The sequence below is a fragment of the Camellia sinensis genome, chromosome 2, assembly GCF_055761805.1.
Source record: "Camellia sinensis isolate YWXY chromosome 2, ASM5576180v1, whole genome shotgun sequence".
NCBI lineage: Eukaryota > Viridiplantae > Streptophyta > Magnoliopsida > Ericales > Theaceae > Camellia > Camellia sinensis.
Genome location: NC_138962.1, coordinates 161,746,747 through 161,759,550, shown reverse-complemented (window position 1 = coordinate 161,759,550; position 12,804 = coordinate 161,746,747). Strand labels below are relative to the sequence as shown.

Genomic DNA, 12,804 nt, shown 5'->3' with positions numbered 1-12,804 from the left:
TAGCTGCTCGAAACCCGCCCACGGCCCGTGGGCGGGCCCAGCCCGGCCTGTTGACAATGTGAATGTTCACATTGACATATTAACATTCACATTGATAAGAGTATAAAACTAGACAGCAGCCCAGGGTGGGCCCGACTTGGCCCGGCCCGGCCCGTTGACAATGTGAATATTCACATTGATATCTTAACATTCACATTAATAGGAGTGTAAAATTGGCCCCCGTCCCGTAGCGGTGCGAAACCCGTCCGCGGCCCATGGGCGGCCCGGGGCAAGCCCGGTCCGGCCCGTTGACAATGTGAATATTCACATTGACATGTTAACATTCACATTGATAAGAGTATAAAATTGGCCCGCGGCCCATGAACGGCCAAAAGCCCGCCCGCTGCCCGGGGCCGGCACGTTGACAATGTGAATATTCACATTGACATGTTAACATTCGCATTGATAAGAGTGTAAAATTGGCCCGCAGCCCGTGGGCGGCTCGAAGCCCGACCACAGCCCGAGGCGGGCTTGGCCCGACCCGTGACAATGTGAATATTCACATTGACATGTTAACATGCACATTGATAGGAGTATAAAATTAGCCCGTGCCCCGTGGCTGCCCGAAACCCGTCCACGGCCCCTTGGGCGGCCTGGGGCGGGCCCGGCCCGGCCTGTTGACAATGTGAATATTCACATTGACATGTTAACATTCACATTGATAAGAGTGTACAATTGGCTCGTGGCCCGTGGGCAGCTCGAAGCCCGACCTCGGGCCAGGGCGGGCCCGGCCCGTTGGGAATGTGAATATTCACATTGACATGTTAACATTCACATTGATAGGAGTGTAAAATTGGCCCGCAGGCTGTGGGCGGCCCGAGCCCGATCGCAGCTCGAGGCGGGCTTGGCCCGACCCATGACAATGTGAATATTCACATTGACATGTTAACATTAACATTGATAGGAGTGTAAAACTTGTCCGCTGCCCGAAGCTCGCCCGCGGCCGGGGGTAGGCCCGGACCCAAACTCGAGCCACCCCGGGCTGCCCACGGGCTTCGGGCCGCCCATGGGACGCGAGTCAATTTTACACTCTTATCAATGTGAATGTTAACATGTCAATGTGAATATTCACATTGTCAACAGGTCGGGCCGGGCCCGCCTCGGGGCACCCACTGGCCGTGGGCGTGTTTCGGGCAACCACGGGGCACGGGCTAATGTTATACTCTTATCAATGTGAATGTTAACATGTCAATGTGAATATTCACGTTGTCAACGGGCCGGGCCCGCGTCGGCCCGGGGCCGGGCTTCGGGCTGCCCACGGGTCACGGGCTAATTTTACACTCTTATCAATGTTAATGTTAATATGTCAATGTAAATATTCACATTGTCAACGAGCCGGGCCGGGCCCGCCCTGGGCAGCGGGCGGGCTTCAGGCCGCCCACGGGCCACGGGCCAATTTTACACTCCTATCAATGTGAATGTTAATATGTCAATGTGAATATTCACATTGTCAACGGGCCGGACCGGGCTCGCCCCGGGCCGCTCATGGGACGCGAGTCAATTTTACACTCTTATCAATGTGAATGTCAATATGTCAATGTGAATATTCACATTGTCAACAGGCCGGGTCGGGCCTGCCTCGGGCCGCCCACGGGCCGTGGGCTAGTTTTAGGCAACCACGGGACGCGGGCTAATTTTATACTCTTATCAATGTGAATGTTAACATGTCAATGTGAATATTTGCATTATCAACGGGTCGGGCCGGGCCCGCCCAGGGCAGCCCACGAGCCGCAGGCGGGTTTCGGGCCGGCCACAGGCCGCGGGCTAATTTTACACTCCTATCAATGTGAATGTTAACATGTCAATGTGAATATTCACATTGTCAACGGGCCGGGCCGGGCCCGCCCCGACCCGGGGTCGGGCCCGGGCTTCGGGCTGTCCACGGGTCATGGGCCAATTTTACAATCTTGTCAATGTTAATGCTAATGTTAATATGTCAATGTGAATATTCATATTGTGAACGGGCCAGCCCGGGCCCGCCCCGGGCGACGGGCTGATTTCGGGCCGCTCACGGGCCGCAGGCCAATTTTACACTCATATCAATGTGAATGTTAACTTGTCAATGTAAATATTCATATTATCAACGGGCCGGGTCGGGCCTATTTTTTTGGCTTGTGGGCCGGCCTGGCCCGACTCGAATTTTACCAGGCACCCATGAAGATCGACATGAGCCGGGCCCCTACACATTGACGATATAAACATTTATATTGACGGTGTGACCATTCACATTAAGGGTATTTTGGTAATTATGTCACCCATAGGACTTATTGAAACATAAAAAAATAATGTAAACTAAATGGAACATAAGTAGATGAAAAGGGTATTTTGGTCTTCTTATCTCAAATTGGACCTAATGGAATAGTCAAAAAGAATATGGGTTGGATGGAATAAAGCTCTTAGAAAATAGATTTATCAAAAAAGAACCCTTTGATATTTTATGGCCATCTAATATAACAAAGGAAAATCAAACACGTTTTTTGAGATAATTGGACTTTCTTAGGAGGAGGATCCCTCTCGTCCATGTTGGGACTGTTCGGGTTTGTGGGTCTATTATAATTTTATTTTAATAATTTAAATCGTTTATTTTATTAGATATATTATATATTTTATTTTAAAAATTTAAGTTAATTTGGTAATTGTAGCTTATTTAATTTAACATATTTTTAACTAAAAAAAGAACTACAATTTTGTTTTTTAAAAAATAAATCATACATTTTTTTTTATGATAAAAATAATAAATGAAATAAATTGCAATTATCAGATCGACTTAATTTTTTTTGTGAATGAAATACACAAAGTATTTGACAAAATAAAGGATCCAAATTATCAAAATGGGGCCTATAATAAGCCCTATGGACCCAAATAGCCCCATCAATCTAATTTTTTGTGTGGATGAAATACATGAAGTGTTTGGCAAAATGAAAAATTTGAATTATCGAACTCAGGCCCTAGTGAGCCCTACAAACCCAAACAGCCCCTGCAATCTAGATTTTGGACTAGAGGGAATCTTCCTCCTTTTGTTAAGAGATTAATTCTAGGTGTGACACACAACACAACAACTCTTCATCTACACCATACACTTATTTATGAAAAATTTTCACAGTTCATGAATCTGGACATTCATGGTTTATAAAGGGTAAACTACACTAACATCCTTGAGATTTAGAGAAATGTATTAAGTCTATAAGTTTGGCTTAATTACCTTCGACTTTTTTAAAGTTTTAATTATTATAATACTTAGCCTTTTTTTCATCAGACATTCATTGGTCATATGAATGAAAAAATGATATTGGCATCTTTTTTATATTAAAATATACATTTTACACTATATATCACTATGTATCGTTGTGTTTTCATACCATGTATTTCTTTAATTTTATTAAAAATGAAGCATGTGTAATTATGTCAAAAATATAAAATTTAGTGTATTTTCTCCAAATCTTGAGGTTAGTATAATTTACCCTAAAAAAAATTTGAAAGTTTGACAAACAAACAAATTAATTATATTAAAAGAAAAATAAAGTGGATTAGTAATATTATAAATTGAAATGATATATATTATATATTAGCTATATTTGAATATAAAGATTTAATTAGGAATTTTGTATTTCAAAATATGAGAAAATTAAAAATAAATAGAAATATTCAAATTAATATTAAAAAATGTAGAAGGAGTTATTTAAAATTATCATTCTAAGCCTCAAATTCACTAGTATATATGGTGTAAAATAGCAAAGTCTTGTAGTCACACTATAGTTCTTAAAACATTAATTAAGTCAACATGATTATTTAGCAAAAATCTTAATTTTCATCCTCATAAACCAACATAATTACATATCTTAATAAAAAGATAGGAAAATTAAAGATACATTCTTCTACATGTTTGTATGAGAGTCTTACGATATCAACAATTCTCTTGTTAGTTAAAGTCTTTAAAATTTTAAATTATAGAAAATAAGAAAAAAGAATTACACATAAATGGACCAAACTATTCCTATAGACATAAAATACCCTAACTCTTCGTCGCTATCCCCTCTCTCTCTCTCTCTCTCTCTCTCTCTAATAGATCATATCGCTTATGTTCATTTCACTTCAAACTGCCACTGCTAATATCTTTGTCTCGGCCATCCCTCGAGATGTGCTTTATATACTTGAAAGAAGAATTATTGTCATCTATTTGTCAAGTACGAATTCTATCTCTCCATGTGTCGCATCTCAATAGTTTAGATATAGATGCTACTCAATTTTATTGTCGTTTCTCACCCTCCTTTTCATTTTATTTTTCTATTTGTTAGTCCATATGTTGTTGGTTGACAAAGATTTGATTGTTGATGTCTATTTTGTATATTTTGTCTCTGTCAACTCTTCTAACCCTCCTTGATACTCAGTGAAATTTCTAAGAAAAATCAGTGAAGCTGTTATAGTTAGTGAGATTTCATTAACTTAAAATACTTGTGCAATTTCACTTAATTAATTTAAAAGCAAAATTGTCCAAAAAAAAATCAGTGTCCTAACACAATGAAAATTCAATCGACTTTGAATTTTATAATTTTTAGCAATTAATTAAAAAAAATTGTTTTGAAACATTAAAATTTTATTAATTTAGCATAGTGAAAATTTAATTCGTCAGAGAGTCACATGAAATAGTAGCTGGAGAATTTCACTGTGCTGGGTTAATGAAATTTCACTTTATGGGAGAGTCATTGGAAAATGATCACCAACAACTAGCAGTGGTTACTAAAAAGTTGTCTCTGGTGGCCGGAGATGGCAGTGTTAGTCGAAGGTGGTGGAATAGAAAAACTAAGCTAATGTTAGTTGTCTAGAACAAAAGTCAGCGTCGTTAAATTTACAAGCATATTTTAATTGTCTTTAAACAAGTATAGTTTTTTTAAGGAGTTAAATAAATAAATAAAAGCTCTAGAACTAGTAATTAACTCATCCAAATTTGATAAATTCTTTTTGTTTTTTAAATAAGATTTCAAAAATTTTAATTGAATTATTTATTATATCTATATGTATACGTATATATAAATAAACTTCTTTTAAGAAAAATGCTGTGACATAATAATTGAAAATAATCTTAGATGTAACTTAAATAAATATGGCAAATAATTTAATAATTATATAAATATGCACGTATATATGAAGGGTCATGCTATTATGCACACTTTTTTAGGGTGTATATTATATGCAATTTATGATATTTGTAGTATTGATTATAACAATTGTCATAACTAATCATTTTTCTAGTCATAACTTAATAATAATAATAATAATAATAATAATAATAATAATAATAATAAGTCACATAAGGTATAACCAAAAAGATTTTGAATTATAACCAAAATAATAATCATAACCAATATTATAATGAGTCATAACTAATACCATTTTCAAGCCATAATCAAGTCATAATTCACACCTCAATCGATCATAATCAAATAACTCAATTCTCATAATTAAGGTATGGCTGGGTTGGTACACACTCCAACAATGCAATCCTACAGAACAACCACCAACTAATCAAAGGATCAAGGTTCAAGGGTATAAATCTGGCCCAGCCTGGCTCATGTTGGGCCTCATGGGTGTCCGTCAAAATTTGGGCTAGGCTGGCCCACGAGCGAAAAATAAGCCCAAGCCCAGCCCTAGGCCCAAGGGTATTCGGGCCTTGGGTGGGTCACACCGGTGGACTTGGGCCTGCCCTCTGGCTCAGGCGGGCTTGACCATTTTTTTTTGTTTTTTTAGTTTTTTTTACTAAAATTTTATTATTTTTTACTAAAAAAGACACTGAGCTTTGGGCTGGCTACATCTTGGGCTAGGCATTGAGTGGGTCTTAAGCTAGCCCATGGGCCGGGCCGTGCTTCAAAATGATGGCCCAAGCCCAAGCCCAGGTGTTCGGGCCCAGGCCCAAACGGGCCTGGCCCATCCCGAGCCGCCTACAGGCCGCGGACCATTTTGACACTCCTATCAAGGGTTAAGCTTTTATTTATTTTTTAAGTTTTCATTTTGAAGCAAGAGGCCAATCAAAATAACTTATATATTTTCAAAGTTGTGGAACTTGAAGAGGTGCTATTTTTTGGATGAGAAAAGTTAAGTGCACAAAAATAAATTATTGAATTAATGACAAACATGTGTTTTATCTCTGATTAATTTTGTGAGCCATTTATATGTTTATAACAAAACTCTTTTTAATTAGTCTGTTCAAGCATAAAAGTACTTGATAAATAAAAATGTGGAGAGATTTATATATCCCCATTTAATTTTAATGTAAAATAAGTTGATCGTTATCTAGAGAACATTCATTGCAAGTGCTACTAAACCTCGTCATTGTTGGATATGTTTTGCTTAAAATAATGACATACAAATAAAATTATTAAGCATTGTTTGTAATCCTATTATCCTACAAAAGCAATGTATCAAACAACTAAACTTGGAGCCACTGGGAAGACTATATTTGCATTAAGGGTAAATTATCAATGTACTTTTTGAGATTTATTTAAAATATAATTTGCTCGTAATTTTAAAAATTACATTTTATCTTTTGAAAATTTTAATTTCATAAAAAAATAACCTATTTATTAATAAATTATCAAGTTAATTAACAATTTTTAATGATACAAAAATTTTATTTTGATTAATAATTAAGATAATTTTAACATTATATAAAAGAGTAGTTAGAAATTTTATTTTTTCAGTCAATTATATTCAATAAAAAAGTTTGACAAGGAAATATTTGTAATTCTTCAAACTATAGGAAACAGTTTATATTTTAAACAAATTTTTTTTAAAAAAATCGCAATTTACCCTTACATTAACGCATAAATTAGTTACCGAATTAAATCTAAAATGCATATAAACGGATAGAGGATCTCATTTTTTTTATTCTTTTATTGTTGGAATGGCATACATACACTAGATCTAATAAATACTTTTTTTAAGTAGTTCATGGCAAGGTAAATTCATTAATTTACCACAAAACTATTAATTTTAAAGGGTTAAGTTTCTATGATGTTGAAATCTCATGAAAAAAATCTGAGGGATTTGTAGGGCCTATTACGGGTCTCGCTTCAATTATTCGAACCATTCATTTTCACTGCTGGAAAATTCATTTTTAGCGGCGTTTAAAAAACGCCGCTAAAAGTATTAAAAACGTCACTAATTCTTTTTGTGACGTTTAGTACCAAACGCCGATGACGCGGCCGTCGCTATAGCTTTATGGCGTTTGGAAAACGTCGTTATATTAGTATAGGCGGTGTTTTTAAAAACGCCGCCAAATGTCCTACCTAACTGTACCATGACGTCACAGTAACATTTAGCGACGTTTTTGAAAACGCCGTCATAGACATTTATAACTTTTAAAAATCTAACCGTTGGGGTGGGATATAGTGACGTTTTTTAAACGCCACCATAACCTTTTTTTATTTTTAAATTGTGCTAATTGTATACGGTTGACCAAAAAAAATACCTATCAAACAATTATTAAGAACTAATAATTGATGTTTATTAAAATAATAAATAAACTAAGCTTGAAAACAAAATTAAAAATAAGAAACAATGCATTGCACACCTAAAAATAGAAACAATTTGTGTTCAGACTTTAAATACATCAATTAAAATCAAAATGGTCAAGAAGTGTAATTTGCCCAAAAAAATTAAAAAGGAATAGAAAGCACACTAATATGGCTTATAATATTAAAAATACCACTTGTCTTCCAACTATATCCAAAGATGAGCCTAAACTATATGCAACAGATGATACATTTGGAACCATACAGTACATTATAATCCAATTAAACAAGATAAAAAGAATTAGATGGGGGGAAAAAGTAAAAAAACGAGAACAAATAAAAAAAGCTTCATCATATTCCCTCCAATGGCTTTTTCCCTCTCCTCTCACATAAATTCTACATGTAGCAACTTCATATCCATCATGATGATCATTCGGAGTTAAAATAGCTTCTCACAATCAAACATAGTTGGGTTTCAAATTATTATGTCTTGTCTTCTTCCAAATCACCAATAAACATCTAGTTTTGCCAACGTGCGTCGAGCCTGCCACATCACATCGATAAACAAATGTTACTTCGGTGGATTTTTTCAGAATTCAGGCAGCAATACTTATATCACATATCAATAAAAATAGCAACGTAGGTGTCATCATTGAATTTGGCCTAGAACATCACAAACTATCCCCAGCAGTAGTAAGACCATGAGTACAGCCAGTGAAAGATAATGATTGTATATATACAAGATATTTACCTCATTATTCTTAGCTCTTCAGATTCTGCATTAGTAAGACCATGAGTACAGCCAGTGAAAGATAACATGTCTTTCTCATATCTCAGATGAAGAGCAATGTATCTTCCCTCACGGGATCTCAGCCGCTCCACCAACTTCTGCGGTCTCACTGTCATGTATTCTCAGAACCTAATTTAACAGGAATATCCCCATAGGAGACCTCTCAAAAGTAAATTACCACCTACATCATACTCGGAGCAACATTCTGTACAAACCTCGTAAGGTTTTAAATGCTAATGAGATTTCAAAAATTTTATGATTCCATTTCAAATGGAGTAATAGATCCAAAACCATGCATGGTGGCAAATGTTTCATTGATTATAATCATTATCAATTCAACACAGGAAGTCCCAAAATTTGTAATAAAATTCTAAGGAGCATTCAGAATTTTGGTAAGATCAATTCAATTGTAACTGGAACTAGATTCCAAATTTATTTGGTAGATGAATGCTGGAGAGACAAAAGTTCTAACCTTCCCAAGATTGTCAATAGAAAGGAGAGAAGTGGAGAGCATAATACAGAGCACGACATCTCAACCTTTGGATATCAACAGGTAGATCATTATTTGCAAGTCTGGAATCTGATTTTACAACATGAACCACCTGCAAAAAGTGAATTGATAAATGATCCCTCAAGCTCAGACAATGTGATAATCAGATTACTCTGTCTAGGTTCAAATTGGTTTTTTCATTTATTTCAATAAATAACAATATGAACCACCATAATAACAATAGTAATCTTTTTTTTGGGTGAATAACAATAGTAATCTTCCTTTTAAGCATCTGGTAACAATGTAAATGTAAAGTATTGCCAGGTAAAATGTCCAAAATTAGTCACATGACCGATTAAGTAAATTGCATGTTTCATTTCCTTGAATTTTGACCCCTTGTTGCTTCAAATGAAAGGCAAAAACGGTTTCCCCAAGGTTGTAAAAAGTTGTCAATGCATACCCATCCCCACAAAAATGTTATTGCATTTATAATCTAATGTAACAGTTCACTAATTGCATCCACGGTGTTTGCATAGACTAACAAATCAAACTTGTTAACTTCTGAAACGAAAAACAATGAAGTACAAATTTGAATCATTGACTATCATATACTAAGATGTCATTCTTTGGCAATGAATTAAAGAAAAAATGGAACTGCCAATGATTAACAGTATACAGCTGATGAAGGAACAGAAAGCAAACAAATCAAGATTAGTGAGTTAACTTCCTATCACTTTATATCCATTAAATGCACAATGTACAAAAAGTACGTAGACAATTGAAGTCAACAGCACTTCATTTAGAACATCACTAGAAAAAGCAACCCCAGACTTACAGCTCTATTCTGAGCAGCAATTCCACTGATGAGAACATCTGTTTGAACTCCATTGATTTTGCAATAGGGCTAACAACACAGAACAGTGCATAATATTTGCATCATAATAGAATAAGGAGATGCAACAGAAATACAGGGAAAAAAATTATAACGCACCTCAAGTCTGTTGTGAGCATTCACACGAAACAGCGCTTTAAAGACATTGCCTTTCTGCAGAATTAAACACTAAATATGATAACAACCTTCTTCTCCATGATGTATTTACATGGTCTAAAAAGATCAATAATTCGGTGCAATAATAAACAGTATCAAAACAAATACTGATTGAAATACATTGGCAGACTGACATCTAATGCCTCATTAACAGATTCAACGGACCAGTGAGGAGCAAAATATTTTCTCTGATGACAGGTTTGTTGCGACATAAGAAAATCCTTACTTGCATATAACCCCATTGACTCCTCACAAGCAATTGTCTTGGGATATGATTTTAAAAGCATTCTTCCACCAGAATCAGATGAAAACAGTAGCTGATTTTGCATACTTCTAACCTCTTGTGGTGCTATTTGTTCATTTATATGTATTGTCGGCAATGAATTAAAAGCAACATTACATGCTCCAGGTAGTTGTTGCTCGTTTGGTGTGCCACTACTCCCCATGATTTCTGAAGGTTCTGCAGGTAATTCATTTAGCGAACAACAATCTGCTCCAAAAACACAAAATTGAAACATCAGAGCCAACACAGATAATTTTAGTACCCAACAAACACATCCATTTCAACAAACACAAAATTGCTTCCTCTCACTTTGTCACAAAGAATAAAGGGCAACCATATATATATATATATATAAATAAAGAGAACCTTAATTCAACTAAAGACAAATATTTGCAGTAGAAACAATTTAAGTGGAAACCCAAATTCAAAATCATGACTTTTCAAACCTAGTGCTAGTAGAGGCCAAAAACAGTAGCAGATACACAGCAGATTAGCATCAGATACAGAGTAGCAGACCAGCCACACAGCAGCAGAAAAACAGATTAACAGATACTGATACATAATGAAATTTTTTATGGGTCACAGATACTAAATACTTATTTCGGCATACCTTGATGAAATCAAATTGGTCCAAATTTTTTAGAAAACTTGCCATTTCAAATTTTGCTTCATTGTTAAAGTCAAAAAAAATTATAGAAAGATACAGGAAGGAGAAAGAATAATTACCTCCGAAATTATTCAATAAAACATTTGATTGCGCTAGACGTTGGGTTGTTGTTGAACAATGCGAGGCCATACCCAAATTGCCCCTAATCATGATCACTTAATTACTCAATTTTATAGCTATTCTATATCAACTTACTGTTGGGAATCACAACTCCACGTAATCTGCGACGTCTCTACATGTAATATTCAGTTAAAGAAAACCTCAATTGGTACTGAACATGGTTCTAAGGTTAACCGTACAGCAATTATGAATGTTGTTTAATGCTAAGGAGACAATAAATACACAATCAAACATTTCAAAGGATATCTTGAATAAATGTCCATGTTGCAGAGTGATATGACTTAACATGTCACTCACAACTTTTATGGAGCATATGGGACAAACCTGCAAGGAAACAGTGAAAGCAGTGTGAGTTTCTTGTGACCAGATATCGATTGAAAAACACTATCATCAACTCCTAGGGGTAAGAATTATGAATAAAATAAACCTCCAAGAACAATCAAGATGTTCACTTCTGTCTAGTTTCATTGTTATTTTTTTCAGAGGGATTGATGAACAATATACAGCATGGACCATTTTCTGAAAAGTGAAGGGAATAGTTACATTGTAATGTTACTACCATTTTCTGATCATTCCAATGAAAAATCCAAGCGCAAGGGGAAAAAAATTCCTTAACACAAATATTTCATGACATACTTGCTAATCTAAGTAATGAAGCAGAGCAGGGAAGATCGTGTGGTTAAGAAATGATATATACATGGTTACAGAGCCAATGGAAGCAACAAGCGATGCTGATATGAAGTTCTACAGTTGCATTAGCCTATGGATGATTTGAACCGTTATTTCTCTACTTCTTTATCAATGCTCTTTCCAGGAAACTAAAAAAGAATCTCAAACAAATTTGTTTGGGAAAATTAGCCTCATTTCATAAGAAAATCTAGTTGCAGAATATTTTTATCTCAACAGTTAAATCTTAGAACATGCAAGCAACATTCATTCTTCAAATTATTTCCATCTTCAATTAATTCAATTCAGCCTATTACTAAGGCTCATGAAACCCTGCTGCTACTTTATGTGGAAGGCTGAAACATAGAAATTATTTATTTAATAAACTATTTTTTGAAGGAAATTCCAAGTATCTTCTGAGGTCGTAAATTTGTAACAACCTTCCCCGAAGTTTCTGAAATGACTTAAACCTCTTTGAGGTTTTATTTTCAATCACACCAACATCCCCTAAAGTTTATGAAATTATTAAAATGACAGAAAAGGTTTAGTTTCCAATTACACTAATTTCCCTTGAATTTTAATGAAATGGTAGAAAAACCTCCCTTGAGATTTTTGAAATGACAGAAACCTCCCTGAAGTTTAGGTTTTTATTAATTCACTCCTGTTACTTTATTGTAAGGAAAAAAAAAAGTTAACATCATCAACAAAAACCTTAAGAGAAGTTTTTGACTGAATGCTACACACCCCTTAAAAATGAACTTCTCAACAAATTTCCTTTGTCGTTTTCCCTGCCTGTTTTCCACGTCATTTTTATGCATCTAGTTAAGCTATTACAATGCACAAAATAAGTTGTAATTGATGCCGTACCCATATACTTTTGGACTACATAAAGGCTGAGGTGGCCTGGTTAGTTATTCAGATATTGATAGTGTGGCATTATCAATATCAAGAAACTAAACTTTTCAACCAACTTGAATGTAAAACCAATTACGATCAGGTTTCATTCTAAATTCAGACCATGTCTATAAATGAGAACCACTGTGTATATAGAACTACAAGCCTTGCACATTCAGAAATAAATAAATAAAAATCCATTTTCAATCAATGTGTGATTTTCTGAGAAGCTAAACAGAAAATCAAAATGGTCAAAAACATCTTGAAAATATTAATTACAAAACAAAGTTAATTCCAGA

The 12,804-nt window shown here is 35.3% G+C and overlaps 1 protein-coding gene across 1 annotated transcript; it reads right to left on the bottom strand.

Moving 5' to 3' along the window:
* Nucleotides 1-8,303: 8,303 nt before the first annotated feature.
* LOC145819726 (inactive exonuclease DIS3L2-like) lies at nt 8,304-11,019 on the bottom strand. The gene is made up of 5 exons (XM_082913614.1): nt 10,885-11,019; nt 10,010-10,365; nt 9,819-9,872; nt 9,663-9,731; nt 8,304-8,939 (listed from the first exon to the last, which is right to left on the bottom strand). The coding sequence occupies exons 1-5, from the start codon at nt 10,973-10,975 to the stop codon at nt 8,823-8,825; spliced, it is 687 nt and encodes a 228-aa protein (XP_082769740.1). The 5' UTR covers nt 10,976-11,019; the 3' UTR covers nt 8,304-8,822.
* Nucleotides 11,020-12,804: the final 1,785 nt, after the last annotated feature.